At 39.9% G+C, this 22,997-nt stretch overlaps 1 protein-coding gene across 2 annotated transcripts; it reads right to left on the bottom strand.

Annotated features, from left to right (window-relative positions):
* Positions 1-9,736: 9,736 nt before the first annotated feature.
* Positions 9,737-21,394, bottom strand: HNRNPU (heterogeneous nuclear ribonucleoprotein U). Of its 2 annotated transcripts, none has more exons than XM_009246624.3 (14): positions 19,746-21,394; positions 18,726-18,837; positions 18,565-18,638; positions 16,425-16,564; positions 15,364-15,463; positions 14,818-14,930; positions 14,100-14,363; positions 13,683-13,802; positions 12,815-12,943; positions 12,544-12,712; positions 11,988-12,242; positions 11,503-11,687; positions 11,050-11,121; positions 9,737-10,580 (listed from the first exon to the last, which is right to left on the bottom strand). In XM_009246624.3, exons 1-14 carry the CDS (start codon positions 20,434-20,436, stop codon positions 10,527-10,529), a joined length of 2,478 nt encoding a protein of 825 aa, XP_009244899.2. In that variant the 5' UTR covers positions 20,437-21,394; the 3' UTR covers positions 9,737-10,526. The 2 variants fall into 2 exon arrangements, with proteins under 2 accessions (XP_009244899.2, XP_024111544.1); XM_024255776.2 differs by having other exon boundaries at positions 19,803-21,394.
* Positions 21,395-22,997: the final 1,603 nt, after the last annotated feature.

Genomic DNA, 22,997 nt, shown 5'->3' with positions numbered 1-22,997 from the left:
AACAATCCATTTGAAAGTCAATCAGCTGCTCCCATTAAAATATTATTTAAAATACAAGAATACCCACAGCATCTAACTAAATCCTTAGGATTTATTCTCCGGGAGAAATTATCCCTTTCTAGGAAAATGAAGTTATTTCTGGTTTTAATTCGTACAATACTTTAAGAAAATCTATTAAATATAACAAAACACAAGCTAGATGCTTAAGAAATGCTTAAAGAAATATTGGGGGGAAGATACCAGCAGTCAACAGGATTGTGGCCATTACTGGTCCTATTATTTTGATGTACCATGGAAGGCACAGAAATCGAGCAAGGAAGAAAATATTAGTTATTTTGATCTACATCTTTTTCTAAAGAAAAGTGGAGCTTGCCTCCAGTTCAATTCACAAGAGCATTTTCCCTGCCATGCCCACCTTTTCTTGTGGCTGTCGCTAGGAAGGACGCGGAGGCCGTGTGGTTTACCAAATGCCTTAACTCAAGAAGTCAATGACACTGTCAAACACATGGTGAAGGAAAATTTTTACTGATTCACAAAAAGGAAGACAGTTTGCCCACTCTTAGTGGCACAAATCAAAGCTGCAGGCAGTCTACATTATCCAAATGAATCGTAACCAAATAGTTAAAAAATTCTGCCGGGCACAGTGGCTCACACCTGTAATCCCAGCACTTTGGGAGGCCGAGGCAGTTGGATCACCTGAGGTTAGGAGTTTGAGACCAGCCTGGCCAACAGGGTGAAACCCTGTCTCGTCTAAAAATACAGAAATTAGCCGGGCGTGGTGGTGCGCGCCTGCAGTCCCAGGTACTCAGGAGGCTGAGGCGGGGGAGTCACTTGAACCTGAGGTGGGGTAGGCGGAGGTTGCAGTGAGCCAAGATGGCGCCATTGCACCCTAGCCTAGGTGACAGAGTGAGACTCCATCTCAAAAAAAAAAAAATTCCATAGGCTGTTCAACCATGTTTTCAGAGGCAGCACTGCGTGAATGCGGGAAAATATTGATGATCACTAATCAATAATCTGATATTTAACAAACTGTGGACAGGCCACTTATGCTCAGTTTTACCTTAGTTATTCCTTGGTATCCACAGGCCCAAGTCCCTTTAAATAAAATGCCCTCATATTTCCGTATCATCTACATACATTCTCCCATATACTTTAAATCATCTCTAGATTACTTATAATGCCTAATACAAAATAAATGCTATGTAAATATAATTATTCTACTGTGTATTTTTGTTGTTTCATTGTTATTTTTTGTCTTTTTACCTCCAGTATTTTCAACCCACAGTTGGTTGAATCCAAGGATGCGGAACTGGACATAACATGTAAAACAGGTCCCTTCCAGGGCTAGCACACTGCAATTACATCTTACCCTGAATAAGAGAGAAACTCTCTCTTGGCTGGTAAAATTTCCAATGTCTTCACCAATAACAAAGCTCATTTTCACAGAAGTTTGCATAAACTGGAAACCTGGATAAAAACAAAGTTGTAACATATTTGGTTGGATTATTTTTTAAATGCGTCATGTATTTACATGATCACTAATAATTTTTATTCTTGTGCTATTAAGATTTTACAAGTGTATTAATAAATTACCAAAGTCTGTAACACCCACCCTCAGTAAGGAGACCGGTAGACACTTCCAGTCTCTCCTATCAATGTCTACCGTACCATCCAACTTCACGTCCAAACTGTATTTAGTTTTTTGCCAAACCTTCAATGCACTATGACCTTTTTTTTTTTTCTCGAGATGGAGTTTCACTCTCGTCGCCCAGGCTGGAGTACAATGGCGTGATCTTGGCTCACTGCAACCTCCACCTCCCAGGTTTAAGCGATTCTCCTGCCTCAGCGCCCCCCCCAAGTAGCTGGGATTGCAGGTGCGTGCCACCACGTCTGGCTAATTTTTGTATTTTTAGTAGAGACAGGGTTTCACCCTGTTGGCCAGGCTGGTCTCGACTCCTGACCTCAGGCGACCCACCTGCCTCGGCCTCCCAAAGTGCTGGGATTACAGGCGTGAGCCACCGCGCCCAGTGCACTATGAATACCGTATCCATGCTGCCACTCAAACTTTTTCATTTCACTTGGAATGCCTTTTTTACCTTCTCTCTGTAACTTTCCATTCCTTTGCTTCTGGGAATTACAATCACCTTTTCATTTAAGTTCTATTTTGTGTCTTATAATAGTTGGTGCTTTTCTTGGTCACCAGTATCTGGTACAATCACATACAGCCTAAGTTTCTCATTGGCAAAAACCTTGGCCATTTTTATCTTTACATTCTCATCCAAGTATCTGGCACAAGATAGTCAATAAATGCTAGAAAAAAAGAAATAGTCCAGGTTCCTGGCCGGGCGTGGTGGCTCATGCCTATAATCCCAGCACTTTGGGAGGCCAAGGCAGGCAGATCACATGGTTAGAAGTTCGAGACCAGCCTGGCCAACCATGGTGAAACCCCGTCTGTACTAAAAAAAAAAATACAAAAATTAGCCTGGCATGGTGGTGTGCAACTGTAATCCCAGCTACTCAGGAGGCTGAAGCAGGAGAATTGCTTGAACCCGAGAGGTGGAGGTTGCAGTGAGCCAAGATCACGTCACTACACTTCAGCCTCGGCGACAGAGCCAGACTCCATCTCAAAAAAAATTAAAAATAGTCCAGGTTCCCCTTCCCCTCTCATCCAGACTTTCACACTTTACAATTTCAAACTGTAAGAGTAACCTACCTTCCATGACCACCTGGAACCTCCAGTGTACAGCTTCCTTCATTGTTCCATTAATTCCGAAATGTCACACTAGGTGATATAGCAGTAGGTACCAGCTAAATAGCTGATTAAAATAGAATTATGGTTATTAGTAGTCTTAAAAACTTCTTGTGGCTTATCTATCACACCTACTTTAAAAAAATCTTTAAGTGCTTCATGCACTTTCCCCTTCCCTCACCCCTCCCTCTTTGGTTTTCCTTGATTGTTTGTGCTTTTCCATCTCAGTAAAAGGACCTCGGGGAATTGAAAATTAACTAGCTCTTCTCTGGACTTGTGATTATATTGACTGAGTTTGGCAACAAGAAAATGTGACTATCCCTAGGTACCATCATTTGCAAGCATCTCTTTAGTCTACGTACCTCTACTCCATCGCTGGTTTCCCTTTGCTTCGATTATATAATGCGAGGAGGTCTATATAATAAATTCAGGATTCCTGTTTATGCACTTTTCAGCAAAGAGCTAGGGATCAAATAGGGTTTCAATCCTTCTATTCATAGATAAAAATCTGTGATGGGGATCAAGATACCCCTTTAAAAGTCATGTTAAGATATATACACTATTCTTTGGGTAAGCAGAAGACCTTAACAAGGAAAGTAGAAAAATTAAAATGATTGCTGTAATTCTGATTTTTAGTGGTCCTCTAGAATAAAATAAGTTTTGGAAGTAGGTATCTTAAAATAGTCCAGTAGTCATCAACCCAGGTCAATATAATATACCAATATCCTCTACCACCCAAATACTGGTATTTTACACAACTTATTTTGCACATTAAGTTCCATTTTAAAATGTTTTTAAATGTTTTCTTAAAAAGGAAGCTGTTAGAACAAAAAAATTATGAAGATGGTTTTCAAAGTATTACATTTAAAGTTCATAATGTGAGCACTACAGATGTTGTACAAATATTTTTCAGTGCTTTCAACCATTGCATTTGCTGTACGCTTCCATGTTCTAGAATAAGGACATTTTTATGTTGAAAAGGCTACACTGATTACATTAATAGGCAAATACTAATTCTGAGAGAGGTTTCTATTGTTCACTTTAAAACGCAGGTCAATGTAATGGGTGATATCTGTTCTTAATTCTTCTAAGAACTAAATCCTGTATGTTATCAGTCACCTATTACATGACACACCCTCGGGTATCAATCATTCTTTGCATATACTGGCGTCTTAAAGGGTAAGTTTCCATAGAAATGTTTCTTCATTTGACTTCTACCCTGAAGTCATGTGAAAAAAAACATATATGCCTTACCATCTAAATTCAAAGCTTATTTTTGAAATGAATGTTTCCTTCTCTGTAGTTTTATGATTTTTCTCAAATGAACAGAAATGGTAATGAAACCACAAGTTGCCTACTCTTCCGAAACCATTAAATTGCTTTATTTGTGAGTAGACCCATATTTCATTAAGCAAACTCTGATAGCTACGTCTGGAATCAGAAGAGCCCAAGCCCTCTCATTTCACCTAAAGACATTCTGGAGCATATAGTGGGGAAAATAAATTTCCTCTGAAGTCTTTTTCAGGGAAATGAAAATTACATATTCTGGACTGATGATACAACCAAAGCTCACACAAGCCCTCCCATTCCTTCAGTCTTGAATTTACTTCCTAGTTGATTTTATATACTTCAATATATGAACTAATCACTTCATTATCCAAAAGGATGTCAAGCTATTTTCCAAATTTTCATAAGCTGGTAAAAATATGTATTTCTGAATTTAGTAGAAATGAAAAAGATATTTTGGGCAACCAAGGACAGAAAGGTCTCCTATGCACTGTTTTACATTAGAACGTTGTAAGGAAGTACTTACACTCTACCAAGTAGGGTGGATATCAAAACAAATGTATTGCCAAAAGTTAAAGATGAAATCAGAAAAATGATCTAACTTTGAAAAGACTCAGGTCTATTTTCACATACACCTGTAAACCTAAGCAAGAGGACTGCCAATTGCTAAGAGCACACAGAATACACACTTCACCTCAGATATGCAAGAGAAAACACCCTTTTTTTTCTGTTATAGAGACTCTGTCCATCTGGTTACCAATTGCTCTCTTCCCCCATCTTTTAAGAAGAGTCCTATTTAAAGTGATTCTGGAAGCCTAACATAACTATTAAATGTACAAGCAGCAATTAATTTGGAATACCTATTAGAATCACTGGAACATTTAGTTGGGCCCTTTAACTCTTCCACACAGCACATTCACATGGACAGACTAAGGAAAAGGAGATGAAATGTAAATCAGCACATTTGTTTGCTTTACTTTTCAAGAAAAAAAAAAAAAGTTATGTTGGAATCTTTTTTTCTTGTACTTGACCATGACTCTCCCAATCTTTAACTACCAACAACTGATACAGGATACAAAGCTGCCTCAAAAAATTCCTTTGTTAGTTGACATTTAAATAAGCCCTAATAACCCTTTCGGTATCTCTATATATGCTTTAACTTTTATAGCATTAATGTCACACTTATAAACTGGTGTCTATACTAGCCACCATCTGTTCTTGGTGTTTTAAAATTTTTTTAAATGTCTTGGCTGACACCAATTTGTGGCAATGCTTTTAAGTGTTTGCAACGTATATTTTACCAGACATAACTCATTTTACTTCCTGTAAGGTTCAGAATGGAACTGTTAAAAGAATAGCAGGAAAGAATATGCCCCAGTAGTGCAGCACTTCTCTGTCAGATGTAACTCTCCAGCCTGTGATCTCTGCATTATCTTTCATTAATGTAGACAGACTGGACATGCTCATGAGTAACTATGTCATTGGCACAGTATGGTGATCATAACGGTGCAAAAAAAACGCTGAATCTTTATAGAAGACATTTCTCTAGAGACTAGCCTACACTGACATTTACTTCACACTTTCAACTACAGTATATAGCTTCTTATGCCCAGGATTCAGCTTTAAAAGCAAAGCCCCTGCTCAAGACCCATGCTGAATCCTGGCATGAAAAATAAAGTATCCTAATCAATAATTAAGTAGCTACAAATTGACAACATGATTACAATCCCTGTCCTAATTACTTGCCTAACCAAGTAGTGATTACTATGTCCTGGCCCATCATCAACATGTTTGCCTACCAACACTAGGCTTACCATCAACAGATTCTACTACATAGATGTTATATTTTCTAATTCTAGGTTAACATTATGAACATAACCCATCTACCTATGTCCAATCTACTATCCCTTAAAACTATTATTAAAGACTCCTGGGGCAACTAATGAAAATTACTTTAATCATTTATATTTTTAGTCAATTGGTTAGGATGTGAAAGCATAGTCCTGCTCAATAATGTAAGCATATCATCTATTTGCCACCTAACCTCTTTTCTGAGACTGTGCTATTTCTGCATGACTTGAGATTGACATAAGTGTGATGCCAAATAAACTAGCACACATATTAAGCTAAACATAATGAAAACTAAGTATTAAGATGAATTGTTTCTGTTCAATTTCAAAAATACAGACTCTTGGGGACCCCTGGTTTTTCATCTACTCCAACACACTCAAGAGATATATACTACATTAGTAGTATAGCTCACTTCCAAATTCTCAAGGGCTTATTCTAATTAACAAGTTTAGTAACAAAGGTTAATAAGACAAAGGTCACTCCAACATGAGTTAGCTGGACAAAGTACTTTTAATGCTTATTTTACAAATACGTACCTGTAGTGCTAATACTAGGCAAAGAAAACAGGACGATTCAAGAGCAGCCTATGTAACTACCAACTCAAGCACTAATACTAGCTAGATCACCTTCATGCTTTAAAATTTAAAGTTATGGAGTAGCTGTGCCCGCCCCCCACCCGCCAAAAAAAAAAAGCTTTAATAAAGGCACTGCAGCGTTAACTAAATTTTAGGGTAAATTTAGGCAATTAATTCGAAGAGACTTGTGGTTTATATATTAGTAATTCAAATTACTGTTTTAGAGATCTCAGGTAGTTAACCAACTCTTGCTCAAAGCACTAATGTTCAGTCCCTCACCATTTATGCTGGGTATGAGTCCCAATGCATAGGTATTGCAACCTATTGTCAGGCCTTAACATATATATGTTTGCTTTTATTAACTGTTACTAAAATGTTAAAACTTAAACCCAATTATTCACCAAACTCTGAACACCTCAGCCTCAGAGCTCCAGAATTAGGAATGAATGACAAAGTTTAGACTCTAATCATTTTAAGAATGTTAGGTGGGAAGAAATGGCTTCAGATGCAGTATTGTGTTCATCTTTCCAGGGGAACATCTCAAATGAATATTCTGAAGCAGGTTGAGAAGTAGATAAAATTCTCTGCTACAAGTTCCATCCACTTTTTTTTTTTTTTTTTAAGAGACCAGGTCTCACTACGTTGCCCAGTATGGTCTCAAACTCCTGAGCTCAAGTGATCCTCCCGCCTTGGCCTCCCAAAGTGCTAGGATTACAGGTGTGAGCCACCACACCCAGCCAAGTTCCATCCACTTTTGAAAACAAGACATTTTATATTTATGTATAGGAAGAGAATTATGGAAACACTTTGTAAAACATCCATTTATTATATCCAATGCTAAACACTACCACTTGGACTCTAAGATATGTTTATGCCTGTTTATTCTAGTTTTTAAAAAATCAAATATACAAGATCTACAATTATTTATATCCAAGATGTCTACACCACTGCCTAAGAAGCTATTAAAATATTTTTATCTGTGCAATGGAACCCATTATTCACATAGTCCCAGAATAAAAAGTCAATTTATATTGTGAATAAATTTATCAAAAAACATGTCATTCAATTCCCACAAATGAGACATTTTAAATACAGAATACACTCTGTTCATGAATATAAAATCCCCAGGTGAAAGTCCCTTAAAACACTATTATGGTTATGTTTCCTAGAATAATTTTATAACTTTTTCAAAGAGAATTCCTTTAAACTTGTTAAAATACCTTGCTGCTAGTGCTCAGAACATCTAGGTTCAGTCTTTATTTTTAAGACAGTATCTATCTCCTAGGCAAATGAGCTTGTTTTTATATATTTAACAGTTTCCTCTTGTCATTTCAATGTCAAATTGATTTGACTCAATTTCATGATTTCATCTCGCTCAAGGCCATCAACTGGTCAGAGCCAGAGCCCTTCAAAGGCTGTATGAGTATATGAGGGAAAACTTTCCACATAATCTTATTTACATCATTTCTCTCATAGCAGTCTAAGTTTTAGTTTTCTTTTCTCAAATTCTATGCTGTTTTTGTACTACTGCAGCTGACCAATCCAAAGCCAGTTTTCACTCAGCATGTTATTCTACTTTAAAATATAACCTCTTAGTGAAAGCACCCCTCACGTCAACCGCAATCTCAGAGCTTCCTCTGGGGAGTCAGGACTTGTCCGGAACTACATCCTTTTCAGTTGTTCAGGTTTTTGCTTGCCATGAGGAGGCAAGGGAAGCATGAGCAATCAATCAGGTTTCTCGTTCGTATCTTACTTCTTCACTTACCTAATTTTCTCCCTGTTGCTTGCTATTTGGTACATTCCCTTCTCTGAATTTCTTAAATACTTTATAAGGTTATTTCTTAGATACAAGTGTAGAGAACTGTATTAATTCTAGTCTTGACTAAAGATTTTAACATTTTTCTGGGTGCCATTTTTATCTATTCTCTCCCCTGCCACATTCTCTGGGCTAAACAGGCATGATAGTCTACCTAGTGTTACTTGACCATTACTTTCCCACTGCAATTTTAAAATGAATTCCTTAATAAGCAATTTTAAACTAGAGGGTATATCCAAGACTTTTTAAAGGCACAAAGGACAACTTTAGGACACAACACTGATTAGCATCAAAACCTGAAACTGTTCCTCTAGGTAAGCCTATGCAATCCTAATAATGTATACTGAAAAGTAGCTCAGGCCAGTGGTTCTTAGCATTACTTGCTAAAAGAGATAAAAATCCATGACACTATCTTCAACTGTTAAATATCTATGTTAACTAAGGATTTGCCTGTTCCAAAAATGTCTCAACTGAATCTACACATCACCTAAAACTCCAGCTTATAGCAAGAAAATTCCTTAGAAGTATGAATTCATATTTAAGATCTGATTTTAAAGGGCTAAAACAAAATTCTAAGCAATCAGAAATATAGCAAACCTAAACTTACCAAAGCAACCTAAAAACACCAAGGAAACACTAGACTGAAGTCAAATTTTAGTTCTACAGTTTGACTCCTGATTCCTCACTTCACATTGGTGAGGGGAAGATTAAAGTGTTCTGTGCAAACCCAATATAATTACAATTAGGGGATCTAATGTTATTACATAGCTACAGTCAAGTTAGCAGTGTTGTGTAGCAGTGACATCAATGACTGGCTTGCATGATGGCTTCTAAAAGCATCTGTTCCCAGAGTTTCATGTATCATATATATGTATATAAAATAATCAGTTGAGGACAGCATTAGCATTCTGTAAAGATGATAAACTCAGTGTTAACTTCTCCCAGCCAGTACCTTTTCCCCTCATTAAATATGTTAAAAGTTGTCTGGGGGGGAGGGGAAGGGAAGAATTCAACTTTACTTCATAATTATGTATCAATTGTCAGTATACATTTAAGTTTTTAAAACCTAAATGTTCTATGCAGAGTAAAGAATAAGCTGTCCAGAAAGCACACACTTAATAAATTTCTCCTCTTGGGAGTTATATAAAGGGATTTTGAACCTTGATGGCGAGAATCCCAAAACAAGAGTAAAATGAATTCTTTTTATTGCAAACAAACGTCTAAATTAATTTCTCCACCCACTTTCTTTAGAAAGAAAAAGAAATCAGCAGGCTAAGGAGATACCCATTCAAGAACTGACATGATTAAAAATTAAGATATAAATGGGTGACTCACAATTTCATTAGCTTACAAAGATGGTGGAGTTAACTACTACAAGCACACTAGTTATACAGTATTTTGTGGGAGAAGGGCATACAGACATGGCTAACTTCATATAGATCCCATTAGACAACTGGATTTACAACAAGTTTTTTTAATAAGAAATGGGCAAAGCCAGCTTTCTTTTCAGAATCAAAATGCAGAACAAATGGAAAAATTATGGTATTTAACCTTCACAAGTTTGAGCCTCCACAAATAATGCAACCAAGTTTTACATTTTTAACAGCCCTTCTACATACACTCCATCTTCTCTATCTTAGTTCCAAGTTTTAGTTTTCAATCCCAATTATACCAATTCCATTGTTATTTTAAGAAAAAACCTTCCCAGTTATTGTCAGAAACTACGATTTAGCTTACCCCCTCCACTACCCAGCAAACTAGAGAGGATGGAGTGTAATATGAGCAGTACAGAGTCTTAATGCAATTCATGAGGACCACTTAGTCCTTACATGAATCTGGTTGCTAACATTTCTATTATATTGTGACAATGACTCCCGACTGTTATTCTCTGTGAGAAATGGGGGGAGTAAATTCTTAATAAAAGACACCAGGTACAAAGCAACATTTTACTTCTGTTGTGATAAAAAAAAAAAAAGTCACATTTTACAGATAAAATGTAGAACCCTGAAATACTGACACATTCTCTTATCGTGCACAATGCTGAGGTTCTCTTACGATTCACTTTTAAACTGCAATTAAAAATGTACAAAAAAGAAAAGAAAAAAAATCAACCCACAAAGCTTCTAAAAAAGGAACCCGCAGGCACTTCCTCTTGTGGAATGTTTAAAAAGTTAGCCTACTAAAGAAAACAGTCGACTTCTTGTGAAGGTTTTGGAGAAATATGTATCAGTTCGTTTTATTTGGGTATTCAATAATATCCTTGGTGATAATGCTGACTCCATGGCTTCTGACCCCAGAATTGCTGTAAGAGAAAATTTTGTTTTTAAAGAAAAAACATCAATAAGCCACTCAAACTGTTTTTAGGAAATGACAATGAATCTAATTCAGAGTAATTTGCTGGAAACAAATTTATACTTGTCATACCTCTGATTTCTACCAAACCAGATTTAGTTTTAATATCCCATAATTATCGATACACATTACAAAATGAAACATCATGACTTTGTTAGTTTACACAATTAAAGCTAGCAGTAAAAGAACTGTATATATTAAATAATATTACTTTATTAAAAAAATTTAACTTATAGCAATCTTCAACCTATTTTGCCTTCAAAAGGTAGATTATGGCTACTACTGCAAGACGATTCACACTTTACCCTATTAACACTTATAAACATTTCAATCCCTGGACAAGATCTTTTTCAAGACTGATAAATCTTAGGAACTCAAAATACAATTAATGTACATAAAGCACATAAGAAATTACTTACACCCTGCTGCCACTGGTTGTAGCCCTGAGATTGATTTTTGTAGCCACGATTGTTTCCTCGTCCTCTGAAGTTCTACAAAAAGGAAATACTCTCTAAGAGCTCTGAGCCCAATTGCTTGTTAGGTTTGTGGGGGTGGGAGAGAGGAGCAGAAACGGACAGGTTGCTAGCCCCTAATTTTAGGGGGCAATACACAAATTCTGGATACCCTCTGCTGGTTTCTTAATGTTTTAATTTTTTATTCATTATGAGAAATGCATCTGACTTGTTAATTAGGACACCTGAAAAAACTCAAAAGTAAGTAGACTCATTTCACCATTACTAATTGAATTTTCCTTATGTCAATGCCTATCATGTTCCTTATGGACTACTAAGACACCCCAACATAAAGCTCATACCTTTCCAGACTAAGCTATACAGCTATCAATCATGCTTCCAGGGATCTTGAATCATTACCTGGTTGTAGTTCCCTCTGTTGGGCATTCCACCTCTGTTGTAGTTCCCTCTGTTTGAGTAACTACCACGGCCAGGAAAAACAGGGGCACGAGGGTATGGATAACCGATTCCACCACTTCCTCCGCCACCACCACCTCTCTGTGGCATGTTGCCCCTCCTATTATATCCGCCACGATTCCCAGGGGCTAAAAAACAAGAGCTGTTTTAGTTTCATTGTATATTGTACCCTACTTATACAGAAGACTTAGGATTCCTCTAGATTGTTCCTTTTTCTCCAAAAATAATTGTTTAAAGACAAAAGACATGTTTAATTCTAACCATTAACATGACCGAGGTGTATTTAATATCAAATCACATGAATACTTTAAACTAGTTACTGTGACAGCATACCATTAATGAGGAAGAAACTTCAGCTACATCCAAACTATAAAATTATCACTTGTTTCGATCCTGAACTAAATACAGAACACTCAAAATTAACTTGCCTCCTCCTCTGAAATTTCCACCACGCATATTGAATCCTCCACGTCCTCTATGGCCACCACCTCTGTTAAACTGGTTCTTGCCACTCTTATTTTTATTGCTTTTCTTTGAGCCAGTGTTCTGTTTCTTTTCTGGTGGAAGAGCCTTTTTGCTTTCTTCCTTATATTGCTCCAAGAGTTTTTGGGCTTCTTCCTTCTGAAGTTCAACGTAGGTTATTTCATCAAAGCACTCAGCTACCTCTGGGAGGGTAAAGTTTCCTGCAGGAAACAAAGTCATATTATTAACTTAGAAACCCACCACGAATCCTCACAATCCTAAAGCTAACAATTCTTGAGGTTTAGTAACATATTTTCCTAAAAATAAACAAAAACAGACCAAACATATATGCATATTTAACAACTGCAATTTTAATTCCTGAAGCAGTATTGCTGGAAAAAATGTTAACTTTTCAGAGGCGTAAGTCCTAACAGATTTAACATAGTTACACAAGCAGAATATGTAGGGGAAAAAAATTTTTTTTAAAAAGATTTAAACAGTAACAGAATTAAAATTCCATGCCTTTCATTTTGAGGACTGCATGTTCTGGTAGGTCTTTCCCCTCTACTTCTGCTTTCTTCTGTGTTCTTTGCTTATAGTCTTCATCTTTTGGGCAAACTACAACAGCTTTTCGCTGGAAGCCTGCAAACAGGCACATTTTTCTCCTCTGGGCAGCAGCAGACACATTTGTCTTTAAAAAAAGAAATTTATGTTTACAACCCTAAACATTAATTCTACATCAATCTATCTAAATTATCAGTTAATATTTTTCAACTTCAAAGCTACAGCGTACCTGATCCAGAATAAAATTTCGCTTCTTTCGGGCAGCAATCTCAATAAATTTCCCAAGACACTGGGGGGCTCTCTGCAACAGTGTGTTCAGTTTTCCAGTATCTGCCATTTGCTTCTTAAAACCTGCCACCTATATTCAAAAGTTAAAATTTCCCCTTGAACTTGTGAATTTTAATAAGTTATGCTTTTAAAACTTCAACTCATATCTATATATAAAGCAGGCAACGTTTTATAATTTAAGTATTACCTTTGTCCATTACTGCTACAAAAACAGGGTCACTTAAACTATGTAACAAGACCTTACACTTACTCAATTCTTTTTAGCTGCTAGATGTTAAGAGCTCAAAAACACTACGGAAAAAAAACAGAAGCCTAGCCACTGGAAGGCAGTTTACCCTCATAGAGTTGAAAGAACCAACTTAATCTTGCCTTTCCTCCCATCTCTTTAAGATATTAACAAAATGGATAGAGACAAAGGCAAAAGGGTTTACCTAGAATACCTCCCGGTCTATAATTTTTTTTTTCTTTTTTCCCTGAGACGGAGTGTTGCTCTGTTGCCCAGACTGTAGTACAATGGCATGATCTCAACTCACTGCAACCTCTGCCTCCCAGGTTCAAGTAATTGTCCCTGCCTCAGCCTCCCGAGCAGCTGGGATTACAGGCACCCACTACCACGCCCAGCTAATTTTTTTATTTTTAGTAGGAACGGGGCTTTGCCATGTTGGCCAGGTGGGTCTCAAACTCCTGACCTCAGGTGATCCATCCACCTCAGCCTCCCAAAATGCTGAGATTACAGGCGTGAACCACCATGCCCAGCCTCTCCTAGTCTATTTTAAACACTGAGATCAGGCCCTAAACATTTTACTTACCATCATCTTATCCATAATAGTATTTGTGCCAAGAATGTTATATTTCCCTGGATTTTCTGCTGCATGCTTAGTAACCCAGGTAGTTTTTCCAGCTCCTGGCAAGCCAATCATCATCACAACCTAGTGAAAACAAAAGAAATGTGATTTCACTGTCAGTAGACACCACCTAATAACTCTTTAAATATTGTTTTTTAAGGCCAATTTAAATATCTAAGTTTTCATAGCCCTTATACTAAGAAACAAAAATTTGTGTTTATGGAAAGATTAACAGTCAACATAAGGGGGAAACAATTACTTAAGAGCAATATGCACAGCAGAAAGTAAATGAAACTGACTAATCATCTAGTTCTTCTAAATGTCATTTTGTGCCAGGCAAGCAATATTCAAATGCCACAGTCTAAAAAAAAAATCACTTACTTCACAATCTTTCTTCTCTTCAGGCCCCTTTGGTCCTCTAACTCGATCCTCTAAGGGGACATTCTGGATAAAAGTATACTCTTCAGGTATTGGAAAATATGGCTTTTCCTTCTGACCAAAATTAAATTCAACTGCACAGTTGTGGCAGAGAACATGCGGGAAGAGTGGCCGTCCAGCAAGAACTTCCTTACTGATTTTGAAGGCAATGCCAAGATCTTGACCATTCTTAGCATAGGAGAGTTCTACTTCATCACTTTCAAAGTTCTGTTAAACAAAAAAAAATTCAACAGTTAAAATCTGCTTCCTTAAACTTTCTAAAAAACTAAAAATTAAAATTAGGAGCAAAGCTTATCCTGTGGAAGCTACAGGTTAAAGAACTATTAGGTGGCCTTTAAGGGCTACACAGTTAAGAAATCTGATGTTTGTAAACCATGAAGCACGTTATCTCCAGAACCAAAACCATACTGACCTAGAAGCTAGACTAAATTTTCTAGGTCAATTTCATGTTCATCGTTTTCAGTCAAAATGAATTAGTGAGTTCCTCAAAAATGTCCTGTATTTTCCCAATTCAACTGCTGAATGAAGTCTTTACACTAATCCAGGGACTGGTGTATTTTGTTGCTCATATTGAAAACTGACCTCAATAAAGCTTCTTTAAAGTTCCTAGATATAGCTACTAACTTTGCCATTTATACATAGAAAGTTAGCTTTAACTTACAGCAAAACATGTAATCACATCATTTTCATCAAACTTTTCTCCATAATCTTCAGTCTCACAGTTGCATGTTTTTATTCCTTTTAGAGAATACCCGTAAGAAAATTCTTCTTCACCTAAGAAAACAATTAACCTTCATGAAGTAGATTTTTAAAATAGTCCAAAGACTCATCTATTTTACTACTTAAGACGTAGGCTACAAGAGAAATAAGCATATAACCTAATCACCTGTCACTGACACTATTACTTTTCTATCTCTGTACCAGAATTGATGGAAGTTAGGAGGGATATATATGCAGAGACCAAATTAGTTGACAATTTGCATATCATGGGTAAGATTTTATTTCGACCATCGGTCATAAACTTCTAATAAAAGAACAAAAACTAAAATGTAGCCTGTGCCTACTATGTGCTAATATTACTTGTCTGAAGTATTAACAGAATAGATAAAAACAGACAAAAGGCTTAGAATGCCCTCTAGTTAAAAAACACTGAAATCAGACCCTCCTGAACATTCATGAGCCCACATCAGTCAAAAAGAAGCTTTACCAAGTAACATTCCACTTGTAGTTAGTGACCAGCCAATACGAACTTCATGTATGTCAATATCTTTTGTATATAAATGCCTTACTGGGATCTTCTCTGTAACCTGAAAGTCAAATCATTAAATAATTAAAATAATACACCAAGGAGGTAACCCCTTAACTCTGGCTTATTTCATTGCGCCATGGGCTAATCTTCCTCTAGCTATAAATACAAAGAAGGCACACTCTAGCCCACCCCCAATATTTCTAAGAACTTTAAACTGATTTGCTTACAACTTGAAATTTAAAGAGTTTAATACTTATTTGATCCATATTTAAAAGAATACTTAATATTTTTAAAGTTCATGTTGTCTGTCTTTAACTTAAAGCCAATTAAAGGATACAAGTAATGTTTTTCTCACCAACAAAAGCAGTAATCTAACCAAATTTTATTTTTAACTCTTTGGTGGCCCTTTCAAATGCGTGATAAAAATGAAGTACCCTAAATAAAAAATCGCCTAGCTCTGCATGGCAAGTTCTAACATAACAACCGTGATTAACTGTCACAACAACAAAATGAAGACTCCAAGCTCCTCTTTTAATTTACAGGAAGCTTCAAAAATAAGTACCTTTGATAACTTAGCAGTATGAAGCACCTTTAATTTCAGCATTCTGGGAGGCTCAGGCGGGCAGATCACTTGAGCTTAGGAGTTCAAGACCAGCCTGGGCAACATGATGAGACCCTGTCACTCTTTTAAAAAGAAAAAAAAGGCTGGGCATGGTGGCTCATGCCTGTAATCCCAGCACTTTGGGAGGCTGAGACAGTGGATAACCTGAGGTCAGGAGTTGGAGACCAGCCTGGCCTACATGGTGAAACCCCATCTCTATTAAAAATACAAAAAGTAGCCAGGTGTGGTGGTGTCTGCCTTTAGTCCCAGCTACTTGAGAGACTGAGGCAAGGAGAATCACTTGAACCCAGGACACGGAGGTTGCAGTGAGCCTAGGTTGCACCACGGCAATCCAGCCTAGGGGACAGAGTGAGACTGTCTCCAAAAACAAACAAACAAATCATAAAATTACATTTACCTTCATCTCAAAACACACTTTGCCTTTTGACACACCATAGGATGCTCTTCCTCCAGCCCAAAGAAAAGCAAAACTCTCCATTGTAAGGGAAGAAGCACTGAGACGATCTCTTGATATTTTAAAATGTAGATCACAATTATCTGTAATTATATCAAATACTGTGTTACTTCTGACATCCAATGTAAACATATCTGCTATGTAGACAAAACTTGGTTACTTAATTTTTGCATGTACTTCTTAATGCTGCACAACTTTTCTCCACATCATGCTGTTGTTCCAATTTTCAGTTTAAAGCCCCACTCCCACCAAGTCACTCCTGTTAAATTGTGTACTGAAAACTAAACTGCCTGTGAAACTAATACCAAGGTTTTACATGTATATTTTAAGTATTTAAAATAATCAAGACAATGTGACATTAATACATACCTGCTCTGCTCTTTACCTTGATTTAGAGGCAAGCAGTAGAGGATAGCAGGAAATCAAAGTGAAGCATGCCAGAACCAGGTAGATTTACCAGTGCCACATTAAAACTGAAGGCAGGCCACGACCAAATTATTTTAAAATAGGAGTACGAACTGCTGTTGATCCTGCACCAGGGCTCTAGCTCCTAAATTCTTTTTCTAAAACTTGTGAAGACGACAGCCTACATCTATGAAGTACAAACCTGGCCGTCTAATGCTGTTAATAGTGCAGCATTTTAGGTCCTCTTTACCCAGGACTGCCTGTTCAACAATTAGGGATTAATTGCTTCCCGGATTATCCAAATCCAAAGTGTCTTTAACCCAGCTACCTATGGGTCACTGGCTCATTAACATGCACTTTCTCAGACTTCTCACTTGAACAGCTAAAGTCAAACTGGAATTCATTTTCTTTTCACTGATCAAAGAAAAATAAATCTACAGTTTGGAATTTTTCTTAAATTAGAATTACTCTAATAAACAAAATTTAATTCAACAGATTGTTTGAATTCAGCATTGTACTTATATTGACATATTTCTAACTGATTTGCTAAAAAATCTAACAATTACATTACCTGCGTGAGTCACCACTTCACTACCTTGCCAATTCCTAGCAACTTATTTATACAACCCAGAATTTCACTAAAACTTTCAAATCAACTAACTCCTTTTTCACCTGCAGTTTTTTCTTTTAAAAAGGCTCAGATGACTATCTGAACCTTCTGTAAAGGATATTCCAGTCAGAAAGAGTTTTACATTGACACTCTTACAAATCTGAATAAAGCCAATTTGTACAAGAAAACATGAGAAGCTAAGCTCCAATGCCTTCCATCTAACACAGCAGGCTGACACCACAGCTGATACTTTTGAAACAGTTATTTTTATCCTTTGGTCTATTTATCACACCCAGAGTTGTGCATTCTCATCACTAAACCAACTACGTTTTTTTGTAACAAACAAAAAAAAAATACAAGTCTGACAGTCAAAGCCCACTTAGAGGTTTGCAATACTTTCTCACTCAATTGCAACCCAACTGGGTAAAGTAGCAGTATGTACAGTGCTGCACTGCCATTGATACCATTCGCTGCTGAAGAAAGCTAGTGGCCCAGTGATAGCCCACTGCTGCTGCCTCAGGTCTTTGGAAGAAATCAACTTATGTTTAAAGCAGCAGCTACTGAACTGGAATTGAGAACAAAAGAGCAGTTATTGAAAAAGTAATATTACAATCTTTTAGAATAGGGAATAATATACTTGTGTGCTAATGGGAGAAGTCATTAGTAAATATTTAACTAGCCCAAATAGCTCACTTAATATAATTCCACAAAAAAATGAATTACTTTATTGTAGAAGCCTGTAAGGCTAAATTATAGGTAGTGTTACAAATTTCCGTTAGCTAGTCAAAAACTGGCATTAATTTTACATTTCTTAAGAATGAGAACTTTCAAGTCATAAAAATATGAAACTCCTAGAGCTTGTAAAATAATCCATTTAATACAACTGATGCCGTGCTAAATATTAAACTACTAGGTTCTGAATGTAAACCATTATCTTCCTGCTTTTAAAAAAACTAACCCAAGTTTTGCTGCGCTTAAGCACTGTTTTCTAACATTCGGGAACCAAAAAAAAAAAACCACCACCACCATCACCGCATTTCATAATTGGGGAGAAACAGCTTCACTTACAAGTATCAAGACAAACCACTGTGTCATCGAAGTGTTCATCTTCTTCTTCAACAGGTGGCTGAGGAGATTTGGCTCTGAAAGACAGAATCGTCTCCTGATACAGCTTTCCGATCAACGAACGAATAAGGGATGAGGAGTAAAACTAGGTGAGCATCCTATACCTGCTATACTTGTTCTCTTCAATGTACTCAAAATATCCACGGCCATGATCTTCTCGTGGTCTTTTAACACCCCTCTTTTTATCTCCGCCTTTCTGTTCTGTTTTGCCGTCCCCTAAAACACACAAGACCCCCATAAAAGGCCAAGCCTCTAAACAACAACAAAAAAACGCTTTTCCGTTCCGAGAACCAAAGCAGCTCGACTTTATCCTGCTTTTTAACTGAGGTTTTAACCGAGGACTCAAATGTGAATTCAAAGAACAATCAACTACGAATTGGATTGGCGCTAGTGACGCAGTCTCAAGACGTTACTAATTTTGCCAGTCTCCTCGATGATTCGAGAAAGCCGAAGGAAAACTGCGCGGCCCAGGCCCGAAGCCCACGTGTATCCCGAAGAGAGCGCAGGGAGGGGGAGGGGCCGAGCCCGGCGCGGCGGCGCTCCCCTCCCCCGCGGGCCCGCGCTCCCCGCGGCCGCATTGTACTGATCTTCCGCCCCCCGCCCCGCCCCGCCCGGCTCCGCCCGCCGGAAGTGACGTCACGCCGAGCCCCTGCGCTCCTTGCACAATACAGCGCCGAGGAGCCGCCAAAGCGCGCCCGCCCCGGGACCTGGGGCCTCTCCCCTCCCCACCGAGACATGTGCCCGCACAGCGCGCACGCAGCGCGACGGCGCCACCGCGGGCCGACCGGGCTCCCTCCTGCCGCCCGCCCGCGGCTCCTCCCCCTACAGCGGCAGCTGCAGCTCCCCCCGGCTCTCGAGCCACATAATGGAGGCGCTGCCACCGCCGACACACACACACACACACACACACACACACAAACGCGCGCGCGCGCGCACACACGCCCCGAGCCCGAGGCCTCTCGGCTAATCTGGGATTCCCCGCGCCCCCTCCCCCACCCGCCACCCTCACCGCGGCGCCCTCCCGCCCGGGGCTCCCTCCCCCTGCGGGGCTCCGGCAGGCCTGGGGCACGGTCCCCACCCCGCGCGGGCCTCCCGCCGCGCGCAACGTACAACGCAGCACTCACCCGCCGCCGGAGCCCCGGGGCGACCGCCGCCTCCGCCGCCTTCCGCCTTCTTCTTACCTCCCGCCTGCTGCTGGCCCTGCCTCGCCCCGGGCGGCGCCACCGTCACCGCGAACAGCGAGGTGGGGCCGCTGCTCTTCCCCGCGGCCTCCTTGGCGGCCCCGCGCTGCTGTTGGGGCTGTTGCTGCTGCGTCGCCGGCGGTTGAGGCTGCTGCTCCCCGTGCCCGTTCTCGTCGCCCGCGCCTTCCTCTTCGTCCCCGAGCTCATCTTCCCCTTCCTGGAAACCCTGATCGTCGCCGTTCTCGTCTTCCGAGGCGGCCTCCTCCTCCTCCATCGGGCCCGAGTCGGCCGCCCCCGCGGCCCCGTTCTCCTCTCCTAGCTCCATCTGGTCGCCGTCCAGGGCGGAGATTCCTTCCTCCTCCTCTTCCTCTTCCTCCTCCTCTTCATCGCCGCCGGCCGCGGCCTCCTGCTCGAGGCCTGCTCCCGAGCGCCCAGCGGAATCCCCGCCCAGGTCTAGGCTGCCGTTCCCGGGCTCCATAGCGGGGCGGCCCCCGGCCTCCTCGTCGTCCAGCGCGGCCTGGAGTCGCTCCATGAGCTCGGCCTTGAGACCCTTGTCAGAAAGGCGTCGCTTCTTGAGCTCCTCTTTCAGCTCCGACACCTTCAGCTTTTTTACATTAACAGGCGAGGAACTCATGGTGAGGGCCCCGATTCACCGCTAGGCGCTGCCTCAAACTCGGCTCCGCTCACTCGGCCACTGGTGGCGGCTGCTGCGGCTGCTCCTCGGCCCGGGCGGCGGCTGCGGCTGCGGCTGGAGATGGGTTCGTGCTGCAGAGCGGATCCGCCTGGTGTCGAACGGCGCCAATTCCTTTCACCGAGTTCGCGAGGGAGACGCGGAGACTCGCCTGGCGCGAGCGAGCACGCAACGTCCTCTCGCAGGGGCGGCGCCGCGCACGTAATATAGGCGCCCCGCCCCCTGCGCTGACGGGAGCGCTGCGCAGGAGGAAAGCCGGAGCGCGCCCGCGCTCGGCCCCGCCCATTACCGTACTTACCTCCCCGCCCCCACGCCGAACCCGGGCCGAGAGCGCGGCGCAGGCCGCGCAGTGCGCTTCCAATTGGGACTGAGCAAATGGAGGAAAAGGAAACCGCCTTTCGGTTAAACCGACTCACTGCACGATCTATTGGCCTTTCTGGGTCTTTGGTGGCTATACTCGTTTGGCTGTTCTCCTTCCCAGCTTGGAGGCTGCTTTATCCAAATGCTTTCTTCAGTCCTCAACTTGGCGTTTCAACCCGAATGCGCCTTTTCTTCCATCTTAGATCTGCCTTCTTATGTGTTTCTCCAGCTCTTCGTTTAAAACTCCTTCAAATCGTATTTCAGTTTTGACTGGTATAGCATACATTGGCAACTGTTATACGCAGGGGCTCTTTTCCTCATAATACTGTATTTGGTTTAATTTGTGTAGGTCCTGCCTTGCGAATTGGATTTTAAGTTCGAGAAGGGCAAGGGCAGAACCGTTCTTTTGTCTGTTCCACACCCCGGGTGCGGGGCCTGGGAAGTAGAGGCTTTGCTTACTACTCCGTCCTGCAAACCTTAGTTTACCAGCCTTTGCAGGGCAGCTATTCTCATGCTCTTAATAACCCTGAATAAACCTCAGAATTGCATTTCCAAGTTTTCTGTACCTACCACAAAGACGGACCTCCAGTAAGACTTGTTCTGTCCACTTTAGGACCTGGTCATCGGCTACGAAGTCCCAGTAGGTAACCGTGAGGGTGAGACCCAGCTAGGTCTTTGATTATAGGCCCACTTGATTCTCTTCCTATTCCTGTAGAAATACTCTTGACCAAATTATTCTGAAACTTAAAGTTTATGAAAAATCAAGGGCTGTGATTTTGTAAAAAGAAAAATGGACTATCGCTCTTGAAAAGAAATCCGTTATTTTCTATGTTAGAAGTTTACTTTTTCCCTTTAAATAAAAGATGTGATGTTCTCGAAGTTTCAGATAGGGAAGTCAGAATTTAGATTCGTGACAGAAGTTAACATCTTAAACCCCAGATAATCTGCAGTGTCCAGCCAGTGTTCCATCTGATTAAGGAGATGGTTTATACCCACTGTTTGGTGCTCTAGGTGGCACAATAATATTGCCCCATTATTAATTTGAAATTTGGAAGTATACACATTGAAATTTCTCCCATAGGCTAATATGATTTAACTGATTGATAGATTTTATTTTTCAAGTTTATTTTCAATAGCTTTTATGAAGCATTCTCCCATACCTTGCAGTCATGTATACGTGAAATATTAACGTTTGTGAAATGATTTGACTTGAAATTAATGGACCCCAGTTCAAGTTAAGTGGTGAGGATAGCCCCCAAAATAGAAACTTCCAAACAGTGCCAGAAACTCATTTTAGCCTTCGGTTATAATTTTGAAGGTTGTAAATAAGCCACAAACTGGAATTTGAAATTTTGTTTTTGTTCAGAAATGGGAAGAGAGCTACAGGGGGCTTACATGTTCACAAACTAGATAATTAATCCCTTAATGAATCAGAGTTAAATACAATTTTGATGGTTCCTTAAATTTATGTGTCCTAGATATTATTTACACCTTTAAATATTAGTTATATGAAAACAAATTTCATTTACTGGAAAACACTAAACTATGAAAACAAAGTTTGTTTATCTACATATAGTAGATCTGTAACAGTCACTCTTGGAACATTAAGTCAGTTGCAATAATAAACATGAAATACAACTTTTGATGCTCACAAGAAAGTTCTATGGCTTTATCTCCAAAAGTTTTGGAGAACTTTAGAGCTGGATGAGGCCTGGAGATCGATCTGCAGGCCTGTTCATTTTACTGCCCAGGAAGCTGGGACCCTCACCCCCACACCAATGGGCTTTCTGTTACATTGTGCTGCCTTAGACAACATTTGAAAGAAAAATAGTTCCTGCTCAAAGAACCATCATCATACTATCCTTTTCACAAACAGGGGAAATATGCCATTCCATAGTCTTATGTTACCACTTCAAAGTACAAATGGTGACATCTTATTGACCATTTTTGCTTCTTATATTTTTAATGCTATCATGATAGTCCCGCTCTACAGAGACCCGTTAAAGTGCAGGTCACTTCCTGTAAATCTCGGAAGGACCTATAAGACAGTTTAAAATCCCCCTTTGTGAAATCCTAGAGGCTACCAAGAATACCGCGTGCAGGAGGAGACAATTTTCAATAACAAAAAATGATTCAAGAATGAC

This window comes from Pongo abelii, chromosome 1 (genome assembly GCF_028885655.2).
Source record: "Pongo abelii isolate AG06213 chromosome 1, NHGRI_mPonAbe1-v2.0_pri, whole genome shotgun sequence".
In the NCBI taxonomy this organism is placed as follows: domain Eukaryota; kingdom Metazoa; phylum Chordata; class Mammalia; order Primates; family Hominidae; genus Pongo; species Pongo abelii.
This window is presented reverse-complemented; position numbering and strand designations above follow the sequence as displayed.

What these genes read in the sequence shown, in the direction of transcription:
- HNRNPU (XM_009246624.3), bottom strand. Translation starts at nt 20,436, where the DNA reads ATGAGTTCCTCGCCTGTTAATGTAAAAAAGCTGAAGGTGTCGGAGCTG. An exon ending in CCCCGGGGCTCCGGCGGCGG is followed by an intron (nt 18,838 to 19,745) that starts GTGAGTGCTGCG and finishes TGTGTGTTTTAG; the next exon opens with GGGACGGCAAAACAGAACAG. An exon ending in CTATTATGGATAAGATGATG is followed by an intron (nt 12,944 to 13,682) that starts GTAAGTAAAATG and finishes TTTTGAATATAG; the next exon opens with GTGGCAGGTTTTAAGAAGCA.